The sequence below is a fragment of the Oncorhynchus nerka genome, linkage group LG22 (genome assembly GCF_034236695.1).
Source record: "Oncorhynchus nerka isolate Pitt River linkage group LG22, Oner_Uvic_2.0, whole genome shotgun sequence".
In the NCBI taxonomy this organism is placed as follows: domain Eukaryota; kingdom Metazoa; phylum Chordata; class Actinopteri; order Salmoniformes; family Salmonidae; genus Oncorhynchus; species Oncorhynchus nerka.
Genome location: NC_088417.1, coordinates 96,642,266 through 96,667,349, shown reverse-complemented (window position 1 = coordinate 96,667,349; position 25,084 = coordinate 96,642,266). Strand labels below are relative to the sequence as shown.

The window sequence follows — 25,084 nt, the reverse complement described above, 5'->3', positions numbered from 1 at the left end:
AAGAACCATATCGGACCAGGCGCAGATTAGAGGCCTAAATCTAGTTCTGAGATTGTCCATTGAGCAAGTTTATTTTAGTCCAGGACTTTAATTTGTGTCCAGGAAATTTGACCCCACAGTGTATATATGATCAAAGCACGTTACTTAAGTGTTCTGAGTGCATGACTAATCAGTGTGCTGTGTGATTGTACCTTTGTCACAGGTGGGCTACTACTCCTGAGGGGCTGTGGGGGGGCCTCTGTCCCACTCTCACCGCTCTCACTGCCTGACTCTGACCCTGAGCTGCTCTCAGAGTCACTGGAGCTGGCTGACTCCACCCCACTGGAATGTGCTGCTGTAACCGTACTGGGGGACCAGAAAGAGACAGAACAGGGTTACAACCATACTGAGACCGAGTAGAGTCACTCGCAACCAGAGAACACAGTGACAGACCCAGATTCAAATCAGATAAGCAGGTTAAGATAGGACAGAGAATGAAAAAGTTTCATATCCTGACACAGCATGACAAAGAAAAGCAATACTGTTTTATATATAAAAAAAAAGCAATGTATCGAGTTAAGATTAGGGGTGAATCGGTGATGACATTTTGTCAGCCGGTTATGGTCTAATAAAACTCATTTAATATTCATATTAATGTCTAATAAAATCCATTTAATATTCACCATCACAAAAAGTGGTTTGCAGTCTGTTCCATCTGAGTAAATAGGCATTTTAACATCATACATTTAGCCAGTGGTCATTTGTGGAATAGACACTGGCTGGAATGCGGTTTAAACCAATCAGCATTCAGGATTAGACCCACCCTTGTATAAGTGGCTGTGCACCATGCCACATTCAGGATTAGACCCACCCTTGTATAAGTGGCTGTGCACCATGCCACATTCAGGATTAGACCCAGCCTTGTATAAGTGGCTGTGCACCATGCCACATTCAGGATTAGACCCAGCCTTGTATAAGTGGCTGTGCACCATGCCACATTCAGGATTAGACACCATGCCACATTCAGGATTAGACCCACTTGTATAAGTGGCTGGCTGTGCACCATGCCACATTCAGGATTAGACCCACCCTTGTATAAGTGGCTGTGCACCATGCCACATTCAGGATTAGACCCACCCTTGTATAAGTGGCTGTGCACCATGCCACATTCAGGATTAGACCCACCCTTGTATAAGTGGCTGTGCACCATGCCACATTCAGGATTAGACCCACCCTTGTATAAGTGGCTGTGCACCATGCCACATTCAGGATTAGACCCACCCTTGTATAAGTGGCTGTGCACCATGCCACATTCAGGATTAGACCCACCCTTGTATAAGTGGCTGTGCACCATGCCACATTCAGGATTAGACCCACCCTTGTATAAGTGGCTGTGCACCATGCCACATTCAGGATTAGACCCACCCTTGTATAAGTGGCTGTGCACCATGCCACAGGCTGTAGGCCAGTCCATTGCGGACCGAGTGCTCATATGAAGTGGCTATGTTGAGCGAGCATAAATGTGATGTATAGTGGATGGTTACCTTATGCTACACATAATAATACAGTCTAGACCAATACTAGCTAGACCAATTACATACCAAAAGACCATGTTAAAAATCACACAGTGTAGGGTGTCGTCTTTCAGATGGGACGTTAAAAAGGGTGTCCGTCCCGACTCTCTGTGATTATTAAAGATCCCATGGTACTTATAAGAGTAGGGGTGTTAACCCTGGTGTCCTGGATAAATTCCCAATCTGGCCCTCGTACCATCATGGTCACCTAATCATCCCCAGCTTCCAAATTGGCTCATTCATCCCCCTCCTCTCCCCTGTAACTATTCCCCAGGTCGTTGCTGTAAATGAGAATGTGTCCTCAGTCAACTCACCTGGTCAAATAAAAAAGGTTTTAAAAAAAGCATATTTGTAAACGTTTTTCTGCCACCCGTAATATGCAGTAGGCTATGATTGGGCTCATATATAGAGTTCAGAGTTCTTTTGGCTTGGAGCGAGCGGTCGCATCCGCACTTCGGTCCGCAGGTAGTATAACTTTTCATTACATTTCATTATAGTACAACGGTTTGATTTGTCTAATCTTAGCAATTTCTTCTTAGCTAGCTACATAGCCGTCTTTGTATCAAAGATAATTGCGTAATTATCGTATTTTCGTCGTCCTAACGTAGTCTACACTGCTATCTGCCCAGCAGCAAGCCAGCTAGCAAACGTCCACCGTCTACCGAATAGCAGCACTGTAAAAACTATTACACTCAACTGAACGAATTGATTAGTGTAGTGTTAGCTAGCTACATAGTTGTCTTTGCTGTCTTCGTATCCAAGATAATTGTGTAGTTTAGAGTGTGTAGTCTTAGAGTGATTATCTTAATTTACCGAGGTTAGCTAGCCAGCTATTTGTCGTCCTTAACGTAGGAGACACTGCTAGCTAGCCAACAGCTAGCCAACGTCTACCGAATAGAACTTCCTCACTCAACAACCCGGTCGCATTCCGCTTCGCTCCACAGGTAGTATCACATTTTCATTTCATTTCATTACAGTACAACGGTTTGATTTGTTTGATCGTAGCTAGCTACATAGCTAGCTACATAGCCGTCTTTGTATCAAAGACAATTGTGTAGTCTAGAGCGATTTTCTAGGTTAGCTAGACAGCTATTGTCGTTCTTTTAACGCAACGTAATCAACACTGCTAGCTAGCCAGCTAGCCCCCGAATAGCAGCACTGTAGAAACTATCACACTCAACGGAACGACTTGATTAGTGTAGTGTCAACAACGCAGCCACTGCCAGCTAGCCTACAAAGTCAACAACGCAGCCACTGCCAGCTAGCCTACTTCAGCAGTACTGTATCATTTTAATCATTTTAGTCAATAAGATTCTTGCTACGTAAGCTTAACTTTCTGAACATTCGAGACGTGTAGTCCACTTGTCATTCCAATCTCCTTTGCATTAGCGTAGCCTCTTCTGTAGCCTGTCAACTATGTGTCTGTCTATCCCTGTTCTCTCCTCTCTGCACAGACCATACAAACGCTCCACACCGCGTGGCCGCGGCCACCCTAATCTGGTGGTCCCAGCTCGCACGACCCACGTGGAGTTCCAGGTCTCCGGTAGCCTCTGGAACTGCCGATCTGCGGCCAACAAGGCAGAGTTCATCTCAGCCTATGCCTCCCTCCAGTCCCTCGACTTCTTGGCACTGACGGAAACATGGATCACCACAGATAACACTGCTACTCCTACTGCTCTCTCTTCGTCCGCCCACGTGTTCTCGCACACCCCGAGAGCTTCTGGTCAGCGGGTGGTGGCACCGGGATCCTCATCTCTCCCAAGTGGTCATTCTCTTTCTCCCCTTACCCATCTGTCTATCGCCTCCTTTGAATTCCATGCTGTCACAGTTACCAGCCCTTTCAAGCTTAACATCCTTATCATTTATCGCCCTCCAGGTTCCCTCGGAGAGTTCATCAATGAGCTTGATGCCTTGATAAGCTCCTTTCCTGAGGACGGCTCACCTCTCACAGTTCTGGGCGACTTTAACCTCCCCACGTCTACCTTTGACTCATTCCTCTCTGCCTCCTTCTTTCCACTCCTCTCCTCTTTGACCTCACCCTCTCACCTTCCCCCTTCTCACAAGGCAGGCAATACGCTCGACCTCATCTTTACTAGATGCTGTTCTTCCACTAACCTCATTGCAACTCCCCTCCAAGTCTCCGACCACTACCTTGTATCCTTTTCCCTCTCGCTCTCATCCAATACTTCCCACACTGCCCCTACTGGATGGTATCGCGCCGTCCCAACCTTCGCTCTCTCTCCCCCGCTACTCTCTCCCTCTTCCATCCTATCATCTCTTCCCTCTGCTCAAACCTTCTCCAACCTATCTCCTGATTCTGCCTCCTCAACCCTTCTCTCCTCCCTTTCTGCATCCTTTGACTCTCTATGTCCCCTATCCTCCAGGCCGCCTCGGTCCTCCCCTCCCGCTCCGTGGCTCGACGACTCATTGCGAGCGCACAGAACAGGGCTCCGGGCAGCCGAGCGGAAATGGAGGAAAACTCGCCTCCCTGCAGACCTGGCATCCTTTCACTCCCTCCTCTCTACATTTTCCTCTTCTGTCTCTGCTGCTAAAGCCACTTTCTACCACTCTAAATTCCAAGCATCTGCCTCTAACCCTAGGAAGCTCTTTGCCACCTTCTCCTCCCTCCTGAATCCTCCTCCCCCCCTCCTCCTCTCTCTGCAGATGACTTAGTCAACCATTTTGAAAAGAAGGTCGACGACATCCGATCCTCGTTTGCTAAGTCAAACGACACCGCTGGTTCTGCTCACACTGCCCTACCCTGTGCTCTGACCCCTTTCTCCCCTCTCTCCCAGATGAAATCTCGCGTCTTGTGACGGCCGGCCGCCCAACAACCTGCCCGCTTGACCCTATCCCCTCCTCTCTTCTCCAGACCATTTCCAGAGACCTTCTCCCTTACCTCACCTCGCTCATCAACTCATCCCTGACCGCTGGCTACGTCCCTTCCGTCTTCAAGAGAGCGAGAGTTGCACCACTTCTGAAAAAACCTACACTCGATCCCTCCGATGTCAACAACTACAGACCAGTATCCCTTCTTTCTTTTCTCTCCAAAACTCTTGAACGTGCCGTCCTTGGCCAGCTCTCCCGCTATCTCTCTCAGAATGACCTTCTTGATCCAAATCAGTCAGGTTTCAAGACTAGTCATTCAACTGAGACTGCTCTTCTCTGTATCACGGAGGCGCTCCGCACTGCTAAAGCTAACTCTCTCTCCTCTGCTCTCATCCTTCTAGACCTATCGGCTGCCTTCGATACTGTGAACCATCAGATCCTCCTCTCCACCCTCTCCGAGTTGGGCATCTCCGGCGCGGCCCACGCTTGGATTGCGTCCTACCTGACAGGTCGCTCCTACCAGGTGGCGTGGCGAGAATCTGTCTCCTCACCACGCGCTCTCACCACTGGCGTCCCCAGGGCTCTGTTCTAGGCCCTCTCCTATTCTCGCTATACACCAAGTCACTTGGCTCTGTCATAACCTCACATGGTCTCTCCTATCATTGCTATGCAGACGACACACAATTAATCTTCTCCTTTCCCCCTTCTGATGACCAGGTGGCGAATCGCATCTCTGCATGTCTGGCAGACATATCAGTGTGGATGACGGATCACCACCTCAAGCTGAACCTCGGCAAGACGGAGCTGCTCTTCCTCCCGGGAAGGACTGCCCGTTCCATGATCTCGCCATCACGGTTGACAACTCCATTGTGTCCTCCTCCCAGAGCGCTAAGAACCTTGGCGTGATCCTGGACAACACCCTGTCGCTCTCAACTAACATCCAGGCGGTGGCCCGTTCCTGTAGGTTCATGCTCTACAACATCCGCAGAGTACGACCCTGCCTCACACAGGAAGCGGCGCAGGTCCTAATCCAGGCACTTGTCATCTCCCGTCTGGATTACTGCAACTCGCTGTTGGCTGGGCTCCCTGCCTGTGCCATTAAACCCCTACAACTCATCCAGAACGCCGCAGCCCGTCTGGTGTTCAACCTTCCCAAGTTCTCTCACGTCACCCCCGCTCCTCCGCTCTCTCCACTGGCTTCCAGTTGAAGCTCGCATCCGCTACAAGACCATGGTTCTTGCCTACGGAGCTGTGAGGGGAACGGCACCTCAGTACCTCCAGGCTCTGATCAGGCCCTACACCCAAACAAGGGCACTGCGTTCATCCACCTCTGGCCTGCTCGCCTCCCTACCACTGAGGAAGTACAGTTCCCGCTCAGCCCAGTCAAAACTGTTCGCTGCTCTGGCCCCCCAATGGTGGAACAAACTCCCTCACGACGCCAGGACAGCGGAGTCAATCACCACCTTCCGGAGACACCCGAAACCCCACCTCTTTAAGGAATACCTAGGATAGGATAAAGTAATCCTTCTCACCCCCCTTAAAATATTTAGATGCACTATTGTAAAGTGGCTGTTCCACTGGATGTCATAAGGTGAACGCACCAATTTGTAAGTCGCTCTGGATAAGAGCGTCTGCTAAATGACTTAAATGTAAATGTAAATATATAGGCCTATGCATATGCATTAACTAATATTCATATGGGTGTTTTGGAATTAATCACCTCCTTTAGAAAGCGCCGTCTGTTTCTTTATGTTAGGCTTTGAATCAACATCCACAATGACCATGTTTTACACTCAGTTTCAACCTGCTGTTGAACTTCCATCTTTAAATTGATCAAATCACAGTGAGGTAAGTTTAAAAAGCACGATACTGTTTTGATGATAAGTGTTTGATGTGACTTTAGATTTAATTTGCATTGATGTCAGAGTGGTTAGAGGGACAATAGATCCCTGAGTTCCAGGCCATTAGTACACCTGAAGGTTGTTAGCGAGTTGGGTACTACAAACGCATGTCCAGAATGGCTAAAAGGAGATTACTGGAGACCCAACGGTCACGTGGAATTTTACTGCGGTCATGACTCCCGGTGTGGCGGTAATACAGTCACCAGAACAGCCCTAGTTAAGATGTTGATTTTCCCCTGCAACGTCGTTATAAACCCTGTGTTGAGGGCTACCTACACAAATTCATATAGCCAAGGCTAGGTGGCATAGCTGCAATTTGACAAGAGATGGACACATTCCATGAGCTAGCAAAATATTTGGCCCCCTAAGAGTGAGCGGAGGATAATGATGTGCGTGTTGACTCATAACCAGTGGTCAACCACGGTTATATCAGCGGGGCGGACGAGTTTAGGGTCACTAAATATTGTGTGGATGAAGGGTGGGCGGGCAGGTTGAATAAAGAGAATACAATTCCTTAAAAACCATAAATGTATCATTCTTGTGAAATGTACATCTACAGGCTATATTTAGGCTATCTGGCATCATTGACTAAAGCCTAAGGCATAACTGCACTCACGCCAAATAGCCTGCCTACAAATAGCCTGCCTACAAAGAGCCTGCCTACAAAGAGCCTGCCTAGCCTGCCTACAAATAGCCTGCCTACAAATAGCCTGCCTACAAATAGCCTGCCTACAAATAGCCTGCCTACAAATAGCCTGCCTACAAATAGCCTGCCTACAATGTCGGAATTTAATTCAGTAAAAAGAGAGTTGAAAATAAATCAAATGTTTGCTAAAGATTTGGCGACGTGGTAAAAAAAAGGATGATAGCAGTGATGTTATGCGCGATGATTGTGAGGCGCTATACATATTCGACAGTCACAAGACGGGTACTTCTAATAGTGCTAAAGGAACTTGCAGGGATTCTGTTCAGATGGGTGAAATGTAAACTAAAATCTGGACACTGGACTGTACGTCTTGTACCTCTCACATTGCCTTAATCTTAACTCCTGCAGAATTAAGCATTCCTTGCATTATCTTGACACACCAAATTAAAAGGCAACATTTTCACTCGGGAACAAGAGTGGAGAAATATGATTTCTTTCTTTCAGAATTTTGAGAGAGTGTGAATGTGCAGTTCGATATCATCTGTAGAGGTACTTTCTTCACCAACGTCATAAAAGCTGATATTTTAAATTTATACTATTCATCCAGGCCAAACTGAAATATTATCAGAAACATGTTGAGTCGTTTTTCACAGATTTCTATTTCCTTACCACTGGTCAAAAGTTTAGACGGAAAATATTTTTTTGTTATTGCATTTTCTCCCCGGTCCCTAAACGTCTTTGCTCCACGAAAGAAGCAGAGATGACAAGGAAAAACTTTACACAGTTGTCAAACTAAATTGAAGCATTCATTCTATCGATTTATGACATTCTGGTGAGCAAGGGTTGATTTAGTCTTCTAGGGCAACATATAATGACAGAAGAGAAGCTGTATGTATCTAATTATAGACAACGTTGACTAACAATTAGCCTACCAAGATGTTGGAACATATCTAAAAGCAGGCAAGAAGAAATCCTGCAGGCATGCCTGTCACTCTGACAGAGCTCCAGAGTTCCTCTGTGGAGATTTGGGAACCTTCCGGTTTTCAGGTGTAGGTGAGTGAAAAGGGGGATACTGTAGAGCTCGTTCACCATCCACCCAACCTGTATTTTACTGCGGTCATGACTCCCGATGAGGCGGTAATACGGTCACCAGAACAGCCCTAGTTAAGATGTTGATTTTCCCCTGCAACGTCGCTATAAACCCTGTGTTGAGGGCTACCTACAAAAATTCATATAGCCAAGGCTAGGTGGCATAGCTGCAATTTGACAAGAGATGGACATATTCCATGAGCTAGCAAAATATTTGGCCCCATAAGAGTGAGCGGAGGATAATGATGTGCGTGTTGACTCATAACCAGTGGTCAACCATGGTTATATCAGCGGGGCGGACAAGTTTAGGGTCACTAAATATTGTGTTGATGAAGGGTTGAAAAAAAAGAGAATACAATGAATTAAAAACAAGGTGTAGGTGAGTGAAAGGGGACACGGTAGAGCTCTTTCATCATCCACTCAACCTGTAGCTAGAAATAGGATTGTCAGCCCACCTGTCTATTGTAATAGGACTGTCCCCTGGGTGCATACACCAACAGAAGCCGTTTACGCTTGGGGCCCACTAGCCCGAGCCCTCAACTCCTTCCTGTGCTCAGGTGTGTGTGTGTGTGTGTGGGGGGGAGGTCACTTGGGGGACACTTTGTTTCGGAGGTCCCCATCACACACAGGTGAGGTGCATGCATGACATGGCGTTTTTGTCTGTCATATTGTAAGGGGACTTCATCTCATCTCAATAGTTTTGGTATGTAATTTCGCGGCTGTTTTTTTTTTGGACCATGTCCTCACAGATGTTAAAGAGACGAGGTGGGAATCTCCCAGCTGTGTTCTACTACAACACACAGAAAGGTGTTTAGATAAGAAACTGACACACACGGCTGTGTGAGGGCACTGGCCCTCTGCAGGCTCAGTCTGTAAAGAGAGAATATGTGGCAGAGGCTCCTGCTATGTGTCCCTGCCGGTGAAATCTCTAATCTGTGAGCAGGGTGGTAAAATCTGCTGGTGAAGGGCCTCCCGGGTGGCGCAGTGGTTAAGGGCGCTGTACTGCAGCGCCAGCTGTGCCACCAGAGACCCTGGGTTCGCGCCCAGGCTCTGTCGTAACCGGCCGCGACCGGGAGGTCCGTGGGGCGACGCACAATTGGCCTAGCGTCGTCCGGGTTAGGGAGGGCTTGGCCGGTAGGGATATCCTTGTCTCATCGCGCACCAGCGACTCCTGTGGCGGGCCGGGCGCAGTGCAAGCTAACCAAGATTGCCAGGTGCACGGTGTTTCCTCCGACACATTGGTGCGGCTGGCTTCCGGGTTGGATGTGCGCTGTGTTAAGAAGCAGTGCGGTTTGGTTGTGTATCGGAGGACGCATGACTTTCAGCCTTCGTCTCTCCCGAGCCCGTTACAGGAGTTGTAGCGATGAGACCAGATAGTAGCTACTAAAAAAAAAAAATGGATACCACGAAAAAGGGGTAAAATTCAACTAAATAAATACATTTAAAAAATCTGCTGGTGAAACCTCTAATCTGAGAGCAGAGGGGGGGTTATCTATACACGCTACATAGGGTCACCGCAACGTTTTCAACCCGAACGGAAGGCCAAGGCCTGGGGCACAGCGTAGCCCCTCATTGGGGACTTGACACAGGGTGAGAAGGGTATACTCACCATGAGCTCTGTTGACAGATGGAGGGCGGGGCTAGTGGAGGTGATCCATAGTGTTCTGGGAAGAGAAGAGGGAACACCAAAACATCATTACTAAAAACACAGACAGAATAAAGGACGCAGCAATAAACAGCATCACGGCCGGTCACCAAATCAGTGAACTCAGTGGAGGAGATCCAGGCATACGAGGTCAATCAAGGGTCAGAGCTCATTTGAGAGAAGCTAGCGGTTTATTATTTCTTGGCCATCCAGTTCAATAGACGGGGAGATGAACAACATGGTTGTGATCAACAACTTTCTAACTGCGGGGGACCAGAGGTTTAAGTGTTTGTGACGGGCGAGCGAGCGAAAGATCGAGTGTGAGCGAGCAAGAGTTCGAGCGAGCGAAAGAGAGAGTGTGCGAGCGAAAGAGGGCGAGCGAGCGAAAGAGGGCGAGCGGGCATAAGAGAGCGAGCGACAGGAGTGGAGGAAGTGACCATTCTCCAGTAGTTTTGATGTTAAGAGGCCATGGGAGGGTTTTTAAAAAGTCTCCTCTGTCATGAGGATAATACAATCGGACACCATAATACAATCTGACACCATAATACAATCTGACACCAAAAGGGAAGGTGTCGTTGTGGTGGATTGAGAAAGAGAGAGGAGTGAAAGGGAAGGTGTCATTGTGGTGGATTGAGAAAGAGAGAGGAGTGAAAGGGAAGGTGGTGGATGGAGAAAGAGAGAGGAGTGAAAGGGAAGGAAGGAGAGAGAGCAAGACACACACACAGAGAAACAAATGTAGATAAAGCAAGAGAGGGCACCCAGCTGGCATTTACAGCACAACCACGGAAACAGGGCTGCACAAGAGCGACCCCCCATCAACTGCCAATGAGCTAATAAAAGCCTTGTTCTACTTTGAGAAGTACATTGCTGAGCTAGTGTTTAACTTCATGTTGTAATATGGTATATCCAGTGAGTATACACTCCCAATCCTCCACATTAACGTGTTGTAATATGGTATATCCAGTGAGTATACACTCCCAATCCTCCACATTAACGTGTTGTAATATGGTATATCCAGTGAGTATACATTCCCAATCCTCCACATTGACTTACTTTGTCCTGGAGACGCAGGTGGGACATGCTGTGCTTCCTGTGAGGGGACAAAGTAGAGGCGACCAGCCTTAGTGACACACACACGACAAGGGAGGCTTTCCCTCACAACAGACTACAACACTGATGATTAACATATGTAATGTAGGTGCTGTGAATGACTGACTAAGTGGAACACGCGTGTAAGATTTGGGGGGGGGGGGGGGGGGATTCTAAGTTGCTAGTAGAGTAGAACCCATGGCCTGAAGTGTTTAAGGTTGAATACCTAAAGCTAATACAATAGTGTGTAGTTGTAGTAGGATGTGCATCTCAGGCAACGCAGAGGGCCTTCAGGCTCACCTTGACTGGGAAGGAGAACTTGGAGGGCTCAACTGTGCTGGGCGTCTGGATGGCAGTCAGGAGAGGAGGCCAGGAGTGGGTCATTTCCTGAAGGAGGCAGAGAGAGAGGGGAGTCAACCCAGTGAGGAGGACTAACTACCCTACCCAGCAGGACCCAGAGAGGACTAACTACCTTAATCAGCAGGACCCAGTGAGGAGGTTGAGGAGGACTAACTACCGTACCCAGCAGGACTAACAACCCTACCCAGCGAGGAGGACTAACTACCCTACCCAGCAGGACCCAGAGAGGACTAACTACCCTACCCAGCAGGACTAACTACCCTACCCAGCAGGACCCAGTGAGGTCGAGGAGGACTAACTACCCTACCCAGCAGGACTAACTACCCTACCCAGCAGGACCCAGTGAGGAGGTCGAGGAGGACTAACTACCCTACCCAGCAGGACCCAGAGAGGAGGACTAACTACCCTACCCAGCAGGACCCAGAGAGGACTAACTACCCTACCCAGCGAGGAGTACTAACTACCCTACCCAGCAGGACCCAGTGAGGAGGTCGAGGAGGACTAACTACCCTACCCAGCGAGGAGGACTAACTACCCTACCCAGCAGGACCCAGAGAGGAGGACTAACTACCCTACCCAGCAGGACCCAGAGAGGAGGACTAACTACCCTACCCAGCAGGACGAGGACTAACTACCCTACCCAGCAGGACCCAGTGAGGAGGTCGAGGAGGACTAACTACCCTACCCAGTGAGGAGGACTAACTACCCTACCCAGCAGGACCCAGAGAGGAGGACTAACTACCCTACCCAGCAGGACCCAGAGAGGACTAACTACCCTACCCAGCGAGGAGTACTAACTACCCTACCCAGCAGGACCCAGTGAGGAGGACGAGGAGGACTAACTACCCTACCCAGCAGTACTAACTACCCTACCCAGCAGGACCCAGTGAGGAGGTCGAGGAGGACTAACTACCCTACCCAGCGAGGAGGACTAACTACCCTACCCAGCAGGACCCAGAGAGGAGGACGAGGAGGACTAACTACCCTACCCAGCAGGACCCAGAGAGGAGGACTAACTACCCTACCCAGCAGGACCCAGTGAGGAGGTCGAGGAGGACTAACTACCCTACCCAGTGAGGAGGACTAACTACCCTACCCAGCAGGACCCAGAGAGGAGGACTAACTACCCTACCCAGCAGGACTCAGTGAGGAGGACGAGGAGGACTAATTACTCTATCCAGCAGGACGAGGAGGACTAACTGCCCTATCCAGCAGGACCCAGGGAAGACGAGGACTAACTACCCTATCCAGCAGGACAAGGAGGACTAACTACCCTATCCAGCAGGACGAAGAGGACTAACTACCCTATCCAGCAGGACGAGGAGGACTAACTACCCAACCCAGCAGGACCCCTATGACTCATTCATACAGCACATGAAGTGGGGTTCTGTCCTGAATAAATGCTAGCTAGCTCTTTAAACATGGGTTGGATTTAACACAGGAATGTGAAAAGTGGCCATGTGCTCAGCAACTAAATCCCTCTTTTAGCCACGATGATAATGAACAGTAGCAAACTGAGCAACCTCCACCTCTACACGATTCATTAGTAAAGATTTGAGAAGTGCTTACCCTCAGAATGTCTTCCACACAGTCAGCTTCATGTGACAGCGTCTGGAAGGCAGCACAACACTGTTTGAGTGACACAGAAACCAGCCAATAGGGGAAGCTTGAACAAAACACATACATGCATGGTGGTAAATGCACTGAAACAACTACGATCAAGTGACTTTCCCTGACACACACACGCACACACACCCCTGATACAGTCCAGTGAGCTTGAGAAGAGTCCCCTTCTCAGAGGTCAGACTGAGGCCAGGACAGGGTGTGTGTGTGTGTGTGTGTGTGTGTGTCATCCATGATTGGAATCTCAGAGCTCAAAGATGGTCACAGGATTTCAGTTCAAGTTCGGACAATCAAAGAATTAGCCTTTTTGGGTCGACTTTCATATTTAACAGCTTGCCTTTTTAGTTCTTCTCTCGTCATTGTACGTCACACAAACAAATAATACATGTTCAAGATTTGGGATAATTGTTTACAGCAATGTTTTAAGTGGTTTCTTATAAGAACAGCAATGTCTCGAGTGCACAGACATGTCAACTAAGGCTTACATGGTTTAGGCTATTCATTGATAGGAATGTAAAAAAAGGCAGGAACGATGCAGCGCGCATCAAATTATTTGATCAGATTAACATTCTGGGACACATTCTGACAACACAAACAACAGTATTCTGTTGTCACTTCAGCTTAGTCAGCTGAGCCAAGCAGTTTTCAGTGAAACATTTCAACTGACTGGTTTCAGAAGCCAATAGAGTACCAAAGACAGACTTTTAAAAGATGTAGGCCTAAATTTACAACATGTCTGGGATTTTTCTGCCATTGTAATCCTTGGGCGGGTCACCTAAGGGTTTTTTTCAGGGTCGCCTTAAGTCCAAACAGTGTTAAAATCTTTTTTTTTTAAATAAATAAAAACTATACATTGGGATGAAAATAAGCTTTTAAGTGTAAACTTAAACTACTACAACCAGATATAAAACGCGTAGATATCTAACACGTAGAAAAGATCATGGACCAGTATATTATTAAATAACCATCTTTGGGAACTAACAAATCACCAAAATAAAAGCTAGACCAGGGGTTCCCAAACATATTTGACCCTTGACCCAGTTTTGATTAAAAAAATATATATATATTAGATATGTGACCACACTATGTAGAAAAGTGATATAATCTAGTGGCAATTTAATTTTTTTAATTAAAAAATAAATAAATTAATTGGGGTTATGATTACAATTACAAATCAGTCTAGCAGTACTTTTGACTGTCTTTTATTGTGAAATAACTATGGTTTGAAGTGACTGAATACATCAGAAAGGTTTTGGGAAGTTCAGAAGATCATCAGGCAATCATTTAAAAAAATAATAATTCTGTGTCGAAAAGCAGCTCATCATTGAGGTTCTTTCCCCCCAGTCTTAGTGTCTGTGTTCTCATCCACGCTGTTCTAATGAAGCTTGTGGGCATTGTAGACTGAAACAGAAGGCATATACAGTGCACTCGGGAAAGTATTCAGACCCCCCGTCAATTTACACACAATACCACACAACGACAAGACATGAATAAAAAAAATTTAAAAAACAGGAAGTATCATATTTACAAAAGTATTCAGACCCTTAACTCAGTACTTTGTTGAAAAGCACCTTTGGTAACAATTACAGCCTAGAGTCTTCTTGGGTATGACGCTACAAGCTTGGCACGCCTGTAATTGGAGAGTTTCTCCCATTCTTCTCTGCAGATCCTCTCAAGCTCTGTCAGGTTGGATGGGGAGCGTTGATGCACAGCTATTTTCAGGTCTCTCCAGAGATGTTCGATCTGGTTCATGTCTGGGCTCTTGCTTGGCCACTCAAGGACATTCAGAGACTTGCCCCGAAGCCACTCCTGCGTTGTCTTGGCTGTGTGCTTAGGGTCGTTGTCCTGTTGGAAGGTGAACCTTAACCTGCTCAGGACCTCAGACTGGGTATTCATCAAGGATCTCAGCTATTTTCAGGTCTTTCCGGAGATGTTCGATTGGGTTCAAGACCGGGCTCTGGTTGGGCCACTCAAAGAGCAGGTTTTCATCAAGGATCACTCTGTACTTTGCTCAACTGATCTTTCCCTTGATCCTAACTAGTCTCCCAGTCGCTGCCGCTGAAAAACATCCCCACACAGGCACGTTCACGCAGATGAGCAGAGACCCTGGGCATCATTCCTTTGGTGTTTTTCCAGAGTCAGTAGAAAGGCCTCTTTAGTGTCCTAAGTTTTCATAACTGTGACTTTAAGACACTTAACAGCTTACAGACGGTAGGCAATTAACCGTTCTACAGGTGCATGTTCATTAATTATTTATGGTTCATTGAACAAGCATGGGAAACAGTGTTTAAACCCTTTACAATGAAGATCTGTGAAGTTATTTGGATTTTTACTAATTCTCTTTGAAGACGGGGTCCTGAATAAGGGACGTTTCTTTTATTGCTGAGTTTATATTTGACAACATTTACTTCTCTACATTCCTAAAGAAAATAAACATACTTTTTAATCCATACATTTTCACTAAACACCCAAAAGTACTTTTTTTGAATGCTTAGCAGGACAGGAAAATGGTCAAATATATGCATTCATCAAGAGAACATCCCTGGTCATCCCTACTGCCTCTGATCTGATGGACTCACTAAACACAAATGCTTTGTTTATAAATTATGCCTGAGTGTTGGATAGCCAGGGGCTATCCGTAATATATATATTTTTTTAAATTTTTAAGTGCCATCTAATTTGCTTAACATAAGGAATTTGAAATTATTTATACTCTTACTTTTGATACCTAAGTATATTTAAAACTTTTTTTTAAAGGGTGACTTCCATTTTTACTAGACTAATTTTCTATTAAGGTATCTTTACTTTTACTCAAGTATGGCAATATGGTACCTTTACTGAGGAGTGGCTTCCGTCTGGCCACTCTACCATAAAGGCCTGCTTGGTGGAGTGCAGCAGATTTTTGTCAAATCTGAAAATGTGGAAATGTTCTGAATATTTTAGTTTAACTGAAAAGTGCAGTAACAGCATGTTAAATTCTGCAGTAGCTGCCTAAAACTATGGAACCCATCCTAAATCACCAGCTTTTTAATATATATATATTTTTTTTATGACGATACCGTCAACATATCCTATTTGTATGGTCTTTCATTTGTAACATTGTGTGGTGATTTCAGAGGTGTCACCACGGGTTCCAGAGGTAGTGGGGAAATTGTTTTTAACCTAACCAACTCCAGACCCTTTACACCGACAAAGAGACAACTGCGACTGGACAAAAATGTACAGGGCCGACTGAACTGGCTGTATGCAGGGTTGCATCGTGAAGGCCTTTGCATCTGTAATTTAAAAAAAATACTCACAGTATTTCATCACTATTGCATTGATTGATTCATTCCAGTCAATCATCTTGGATTAAAAAGAAGTAGGTAGCCTAACCACCTGAAGCTTGAATATAAACCAAATTTGACCATTAACATTTTCTCAGAACACAAATAAAATGGGCCTATTTTAGGCTATAAATATAATTGCTTCCCTCTGGACCAGATGGGCTCTAGGCTTCCTGCAGCTGTGGTTGTCGTCAGTAGGCTGCTCTAGGCTAGGCTACCTGCGGTTGTCGTCACTAGGCTACCTGCGGTTGTCGTCACTAGGCTACCTGCGGTTGTCGTCACTAGGCTACCTGCGGTTGTCGTCACTAGGCTACCTGCGGTTGTCGTCACTAGGCTACCTGCGGTTGTCGTCACTAGGCTACCTGCGGTTGTCGTCACTAGGCTACCTGCGGTTGTCGTCACTAGGCTGCTCTAGGCTACCTGCGGTTGTCGTCACTAGGCTGCTCTAGGCTACCTGCGGTTGTCGTCACTAGGCTGCTCTAGGCTACCTGCGGTTGTCGTCACTAGGCTGCTCTAGGCTACCTGCGGTTGTCGTCACTAGGCTGCTCTAGGCTACCTGCGGTTGTCGTCACTAGGCTGCTCTAGGCTACCTGCGGTTGTCGTCACTAGGCTGCTCTAGGCTACCTGCGGTTGTCGTCAGTAGGCTGCTCTAGGCTACCTGCGGTTGTCGTCAGTAGGCTGCTCTAGGCTACCTGCGGTTGTCGTCAGTAGGCTGCTCTAGGCTACCTGCGGTTGTCGTCAGTAGGCTGCTCTAGGCTACCTGCGGTTGTCGTCAGTAGGCTGCTCTAGGCTACCTTGTCGTCAGTAGGCTGCTCTAGGCTTGTTGTCGTCAGTAGGCTGCTCTAGGCTACCTGCGGTTGTCGTCAGTAGGCTGCTCTAGGCTACCTGCGGTTGTCGTCAGTAGGCTGCTCTAGGCTACCTGCGGTTGTCGTCAGTAGGCTGCTCTAGGCTACCTGCGGTTGTCGTCAGTAGGCTGCTCTAGGCTACCTGCGGTTGTCGTCCAGTAGGCTGCTCTAGGCTACCTGCGGTTGTCGTCAGTAGGCTGCTCTAGGCTACCTGCGGTTGTCGTCAGGATGCTGCTCTAGGCTACCTGCGGTTGTCGTCAGTAAGCTGCTCTAGGCTACCTGCGGTTGTCGTCAGTAAGCTGCTCTAGGCTACCTGCGGTTGTCGTCAGTAGGCTGCTCTAGGCTACCTGCGGTTGTCGTCAGTAGGCTGCTCTAGGCTACCTGCGGTTGTCGTCAGTAGGCTGCTCTAGGCTACCTGCGGTTGTCGTCAGTAGGCTGCTCTAGGCTACCTGCGGTTGTCGTCAGTAGGCTGCTCTAGGCTACCTGCGGTTGTCGTCAGTAGGCTGCTCTAGGCTACCTGCGGTTGTCGTCAGGATGCTGCTCTAGGCTACCTGCGGTTGTCGTCAGTAAGCTGCTCTAGGCTACCTGCGGTTGTCGTCAGTAAGCTGCTCTAGGCTACCTGCGGTTGTCGTCAGTAGGCTGCTCTAGGCTACCTGCGGTTGTCGTCAGTAGGCTGCTCTAGGCTACCTGCGGTTGTCGTCAGTAGGCTGCTCTAGGCTACCTGTGGTTGTCGTCAGTAGGCTGCTCTAGGCTACCTGTGGTTGTCGTCAGTAGGCTGCTCTAGGCTACCTGTGGTTGTCGTCAGTAGGCTGCTCTAGGCTACCTGTGGTTGTCGTCAGTAGGCTGCTCTAGGCTACCTGTGGTTGTCGTCAGTAGGCTGCTCTACTGCTCTAGGCTACCTGTGGTTGTCGTCAGTAGGCTGCTCTAGGCTACCTGTGGTTGTCGTCAGTAGGCTGCTCTAGGCTACCTGTGGTTGTCGTCAGGATGCTGCAGTTGATCAGACGGCAGAACGTTAACAAATCCTATTTGGTGGTGGGTATAACTTCCATATGAAACAGCCTGATGCAAATCCGCAGTGAATTCACTTATACCCCCGTTTTCCGTCACAATTTGCTTTTCCCAAATGTAATGATTTGCATGACATTGCTAAAAATGGAGTCTGGTTTGTTGTAATGTTGTACAGTAAGTGTACTGTAACGATTAACCCTCTCATATGAATATGCATTTTTTTATAGGCTAATGTTACTTGATGAAGACATGCTGTTAGCAACTCTGAGCTTTTGTCTTGAAGCTAAAAATGAAAGTTGTGTAGCCTCTCGTCTGCACATGCTTGTTAATTGTTGCATTACTCAAGAGTGTAATGTGGTTAAGATGAAGTCGCTTGCATAGTTCCAGCACCCCTCTACACAAAACAGTGAGTTAATTCGTTTTAATTCAACCGTGTAGGTGTTTCATTTGTTTTGTCTGTCAGACTGACTCATCAACATAACAGCACTCAGACACTTACCCACCGGCTCCTAGGCTACGTCCCCAAATTCCCCATATAGAGCACTATTTTTTGACCAGGGCCCTATGGTTTCTAATCAAAAGTAGTGCACTATGTAGGGGATAGGGTGCCATTTTGGGACAAACACCACAAAACAGTAGAATGTCAAACCACAGGCAATTACAATCAGACTTCTCTCCTCAGACTACTGCTGCACCATAACAGTGGTTTGGGGTTAGTGCCTAACAACTACTGTACTCCAACATACCATCTTGGAAGTGAAATATTTGTTTATAAAAAAAACGATGGAAGGGATTATGTCCCCGATACGGTAATTCTTCTCAACAACAAAAAGCTTCAGCACAAAACATGGTGTTGTGTGACAAGTCTTTCGTTGTTTTTAACCCCCCCCCCTTCCTCAGGTTTCCATGTTTCAGATAAGAGGACTAAAAGTGGTCTTCACACTCAGGTCACAGCGATAGTTACGTAAGGTGGTGATGACAAAGCAAATGTATTGTGCTGCTGAAGGGAGGGCTGAGTGGAGAACTGCTGCTGGCAAGCTCTCAGTGGCAGCTGAGGTCAATAGCTGCCTGGCTGGCTACCACACAAACAGCACTAAGCGTGGAGGGGTGGGGCTTTTCCCTCTGTTGGAGTGAACAATGCCACACCGCAGCACAAACACAGCCTGGACCGGAGAGCCACTTAATACTTAGCCAACCAGTGCTGACTAGGTCATTAAATGTAGATAGACACACATCAAGGGTTCCAGGATTTAGTCTTTAGAAGAAGAGGAGTGTGTGTTTGCTGGCTACTACTGCTCAGACAGAACTACACCACCTGGAGCTGGGCAAAGAGAGAGGGGCATCCCAACCTAACATATAAATCAAAGTTTATACAGTGGGGCAAAAAAGTATTTAGTCAGCCACCAATTGTGAAAGTTCTCCCACTTAAAAAGATGAGGCCTGTAATTTTCATCATAGGTACACTTCAACTATGACAGACCAAATGAGAAGAAAAAAAATCAGAAAATCACAGTGTAGGATTTTTAATGAATTTATTTGCAAATTATGGTGGAAAATAAGTATTTGGTCACCTACAAACAAGCAAGATTTCTGGCTCTCACAGACCTGTAACTTCTTCTTTAAGAGGCTCTTCTGAGCAAAAATTCCAGAACCACACGGGGGGACCTAGTGAATGACCTGCAGAGAGCTGAGACCAAAGTAACAAAGCCTACCATCAGTAACACACTACACCGCCAGGGACTCAAATCCTGCAGTGCCAGACGTGTCCCCCTGCTTAAGCCAGTACATGTCCAGGCCCATCTGAAGTTTGCTAGAGAGCATTTGGATGATCCAGAAGATTGGGAGAATGTCATATGGTCAGATGAAACCAAAATATAACTTTTTGGTAAAAACTCAACTCGTCGTGTTTGGAGGACAAAGAATGCTGAGTTGCATCCAAAGAACACCATACCTACTGTGAAGCATGGGGGGTGGAAACATCATGCTTTGGGGCTGTTTTTCTGCAAAGGGACCAGGACGACTGATCCGTGTAAAGGAAAGAATGAATGGGGCCATGTATCGTGTGATTTTGAGTGAAAACCTCCTTCCATCAGCAAGGGCATTGAAGATGAAACGTGGCTGGGTCTTTCAGCATGACAATGATCCCAAACACACCGCCTGGGCAACGAAGAAGTGGCTTCGTATGAAGCATTTCAAGGTCCTGGATTGGCCTAGCCAGTCTCCAGATCTCAACCCCATAGAAAATCTTTGGAGGGAGTTTTTTTTTGCCCCACTGTATGTGGCATACACAGATTTGTGGATGTTATCGCAGGTGCAGCGAAATGCTTTCTAGCTACAACAGAGCAGCAATATCTAACAACACACACATCCACAAGTTTATAAAATAATTAAGACAGAATGAGCAGTATAAAAAAAGAGCAATGAGAGTCCGGAATATGAATACACTGCTCAAAAAAATAAAGGGAACACTTAAACAACACAATGTAACTCCAAGTCAATCACACTTCTGTGAAATCAAACTGTCCACTTAGGAAGCAACACTGATTGACAATAAATTTAACATGCTGTTGTGCAAATGGAATAGACAACAGTTGGAAATTATAGGCAATTAGCAAGACACCCCCAATAAAGGAGTGGTTCTGCAGGTGGTGACCACAGACCACTTCTCAGTTCCTATGCTTCCTGGCTGATGTTTTGGTCACTTTTGAATGCTGGCGGTGCTTTCACTCTAGTGGTAGCATGAGACGGAGTCTACAACCCACACAAGTGGCTCAGGTAGTGCAGCTCATCCAGGATGGCACATCAATGCGAGCTGTGGCAAGAAGGTTTGCTGTGTCTGTCAGCGTAGTGTCCAGAGCATGGAGGCGCTACCAGGAGACAGGCCAGTACATCAGGAGACGTGGAGGAGGCCGAGGAGGGCAACAACCCAGCAGCAGGACCGCTACCTCCGCCTTTGTGCAAGGAGGAGCAGGAGGAGCACTGCCAGAGCCCTGCAAAATGACCTCCAGCAGGCCACAAATGTGCATGTGTCTGCTCAAACGGTCAGAAACAGACTCCATGAGGGTGGTATGAGGGCCAGACGTCCACAGGTGGGGGTTGTGCTTACAGCCCAACACCGTGCAGGACGTTTGGCATTTGCCAGAGAACACCAAGATCGGCAAATTCACCCCTGGCGCCCTGTGCTCTTCACAGATGAAAGCAGGTTCACACTGAGCACATGTGACAGACGTGACAGAGTCTGGAGACGCCGTGGAGAATGTTCTGCTGCCTGCAACATCCTCCAGTTTGGCAGTGGGTCAGTCATGGTGTGGGGTGGCATTTCTTTGTGCATTCCTCCATGTGCTCGCCAGAGGTAGCCTGACTGCCATTAAGTACCGAGATGAGATCCTCAGACCCCTTGTGAGACCATATGCTAGTGCGGTTGGCCCTGGGTTCCTCCTAATGCAAGACAATGCTACACCTCATGTGGCTGGAGTGTGTCAGCAGTTCCTGCAAGAGGAAGGCATTGATGCTATGGACTAGCCCGCCCGTTCCCCAGACCTGAATCCAAATGAGCACATCTGGGACATCATGTCTCGCTCCATCCACCAACGCCACGTTGCACCACAGACTGTCCAGGCGTTAGCGGATGCTTTAGTCCAGGTCTGGGAGGAGATCCCTCAGGAGACCATCCGCCTCCTCATCAGGAGCATGCCCAGGCGTTGTAGGGAGGTCATACAGGCACGTGGAGGCCACACACACTACTGAGCCTCATTTTGAGTTGGATCAGCCTGTAGTGTGGTTTTGAGTTGGACTCCAAATCCAGACCTCCATGGGTTGATAAATTTGATTTCCATTGATAATTTGTGTGATTTTGTTGTCAACACATTCAACTATGTAAAGAAAAAAAGTATTTAATAAGAATATTTCATTCATTCAGATCTAGGATGTGTTATTTTAGTGTTCCCTTTATTATTTTGAGCAGTGTATATACGAAACGGTTCCGTACTTCACTGAAAGAATAAAACGTTTTGTTTTCGAAATGATAGTTTCCGGATTTGACCATATTAATATGAACCTAAGGCTCGTATTTCTGTGTTTTATTATATTATAATTAAGTCTATGATTTGATAGAGCAGTCTGACTGAGCAGTGGTCGGCAGCAGCAGGCTCGTAAGCATTCATTCAAACAGCACTTTAATGCATTTGCCAGCAGCTCTTCACAATGCTTCAAGAATTGTGCTGTTTATGACCTCAAGCCTATCAACTCCCGAGATTATGCTGACAATTAAAACACCTATTAGAACATCCAATAGTCAAAAGGTATATATGAAATACAAAAATGATATAGAGAGAAATTATCTACCTCACTTATCTATTAACCTCTTACCTCTACCTGGGACGCTTGCGTCCCAACTAGAGCTCTGGAAATGCAAATGCGCTACGCTAAATGCTAATAGTATTAGTTCAAACTCAAAAGTTCATTAAAATACACATGCAGGGTATCAAATTAAAGCTACACTCGTTGTGAATCCAGGCAACAAGTCAGATTTTTAAAATGCTTTTCGGCGACAGCATGAGAAGCTATTATCTGATAGCATGCACCAATACACTACAACAGAAAAGCACAGCAGGGGAGGTAAACAAAATAATTAGCATTTCGGGGCGTTACACAAACCGCACAATAAAATAGAAAACAGTCATTACCTTTCACCATCTTCTTTGTTGGCACTCCTAGATGTCCCATAAACACTATTGGGTCTTTATTTCGATTAAATCGGGCCATATAAAGCCAAGATATCGTTATAGACTGTGTGATAAACGAAAAAAAACAGCGATTTCACAACGTAACGTCATTTTTTAAAATTCAAAAAGTAGACGATAAACTTTCACAAAACACTTCGAAATACGTTTGTAATGCTACTTTAGGTATTAGTAAACGTTAATAAGCGATAAAAATCATCCGTAGGCGATGTAGATATCATTAGCTGTCGTCTTGGAAAAAATTTCAGGAGAGAGCTCTTCCGGAATGATCTGGGCGGAGACCGGAGGTAAGCGGTGCCCCTCTTTCGGTTCAACCAAGAATCAAAGATGATTAAATTCACAAGATACTCGACAACATGGGGATGCTGTGGGAGTTGAATGCTCGGTCTTATCGAATTCGGCTCACTGTTAACAATTGCGGTAGTGGCGCAAGGATATTTATTTCCATTTTCTGTGATCAGGTTTTCCTGCGCTTTCCGATGTAACGCACGTTATGTAATAGCCACAGTCGTGATTTAACCAGTTTTAAAAACGTCCGAGGGTTTCCTATACACACATTCTAACCATATGAACGTACTATATTCCTGGCATGAGTAGCAGGGCGCTGAAATGTTGCGCGATTTTTAACAAAATGTTCAAAAAAGTAGAGGGTCGACTGAAGAGGTTAACTACCTCACTTGCTTTGGCAATGTTAACACATGTTTCCCATGCCAATAAAGCCCTTGAATTGAATCGAAATAGTATAATAACTACAACCTAAAACTTCTTACCTGGGAATATTGAAGACTCATGTTAAAAGGAACCACCAGCATTTCATATGTTTTCATGTTCTGAGCAAGGAACTGAAACGTCAGCTTTCTTACATGGCACATATCGCACTCTTTCATTCAGTATTGTTGTAATTGTCATTATTACAAATATATATTAAAATAATTTAAAAATAGTTTAAAAACCATAATCGCCCGACCTCTAATATCAATACATACAGGTCAAATAATGGAGAGGCCGTGTGTCATGTGGCGTCGATGTATCAGTTTTTCTTTAAACCAGGTTTGCTGTTTATTTGAGCAATATGAGATGGAACAGAGTTGCATGCAATAAGGGCTCTATATAATACTGAATGCCTTCTTGAATTTGTTCTGGATTTGGGGATTGTGAAGAGACCCTTGGTGGCATATCTGGTGTGGTAAGTGTGCGTTTCAGACCTGTGCTTTATCAACACGTTCTTATAAAAAGAAGAAGTTATGCAGACAGTCGCTACTCAATTCTTAGCCAAGAGAGACTGGCATGCATAGTATTTATAGTAGTATAGTATTTATAATCAGCTCTCTGATTACAAATGGGCCAGCTAAAGCTTAACTGTATTTTTTAACAGCACTTGACCACATGACTGGACAATAATCAAGATAAAACTAGAGAAGGCAGGACTTGCTTTGTGTAGTGTGTCAAAAAAGCAAAACATCACTACGGACTGACCTTTCCCTATCTTTACAACCACCGAATCTATATGGTTCTAACCATGACAGTTTACAAGCCAAGGTTACAAAAAGCAATTTAGTTTCCTCAACTTGTTCAACAGCCACACCATTCACTACCAGATTCAGCGGAGGTCTAGCGCTTAGGGAAGGATTGTACCAAATACAACGCTTTAAGTTGTAAGAGATGTTCAGGACGAGCTTAATACTGCCCACCCATTCCAAAACTCTTCGTTATGGGCTTCGGTGACCTCATTAACTGTGGTTGCTAACGTGTACAGTACCAGTCAAGTTTGGACACCTGTTCACTCAAGGGTTTTTATTTTTACTATTGTAGAATAATATTGAAGATATCAAAACGATGAAATAACACATATGGAATCATGTAATAACCCAAAAATATATTTTGATTTCTTAAGTAGCCACCATTTGCCTTGACAGCTTTGCACTCTTGGCATTCTCTCAACCAGCTTCATGAGGAATGCTTTTTCAACAGTTTGAAGTAGTTCCCACATATGCTGAGCACTTGTTGGCTGCTTTTCCTTCACTCTGTGGTCCAACTCCCCCCAAACCATCTCAATTGGGTTGAGGTTGGGCGATTGTGGAGGCCAGGTCATCTGATGCAGCACTCATCACGCTCATTCTTGGTCAAATAGCCCTTACACAGCCTGGAGGTGTGCTGGGTCATTGACCTTTTGAAAAACAAATGATAGTGGGACTAAGCGCAAAGCAGATGGGTTGTCGCTGCAGAACGCTGTGGTAGCGTGTGCCTTGAATTCTAAATAAATCAGTGTCACGAGCAAAGCACCATCACCTCCATGCTTCACGGTGGGAACCACACATGTGGAGATCATCCGTTCACCTACTCTGCGTCTCACAAAGACAAAGCTCAGATTTCCACCGGTCTAATGTTCATTGCTCGTGTTTCTTGGCCCCAGCAAGTCTCTACTTAT

At 46.3% G+C, this 25,084-nt stretch overlaps 1 protein-coding gene across 2 annotated transcripts in view; it reads right to left on the bottom strand.

The window, feature by feature from the left end:
* The window catches only part of LOC115106032 (AF4/FMR2 family member 1-like), an 83,151-nt gene that overhangs the window by 26,441 nt on the left and 31,626 nt on the right, over window positions 1-25,084 (bottom strand). For both annotated transcript variants that reach the window (XM_029628628.2, XM_029628629.2), the window contains exons 4-8: window positions 12,682-12,723; window positions 11,053-11,139; window positions 10,717-10,753; window positions 9,628-9,682; window positions 192-345 (exon numbers count right to left, since the gene is read on the bottom strand). In XM_029628628.2, coding sequence (XP_029484488.1) covers window positions 192-345; window positions 9,628-9,682; window positions 10,717-10,753; window positions 11,053-11,139; window positions 12,682-12,723 — 375 coding nt within the window. The remainder of the gene's footprint in view (window positions 1-191; window positions 346-9,627; window positions 9,683-10,716; window positions 10,754-11,052; window positions 11,140-12,681; window positions 12,724-25,084) is intronic.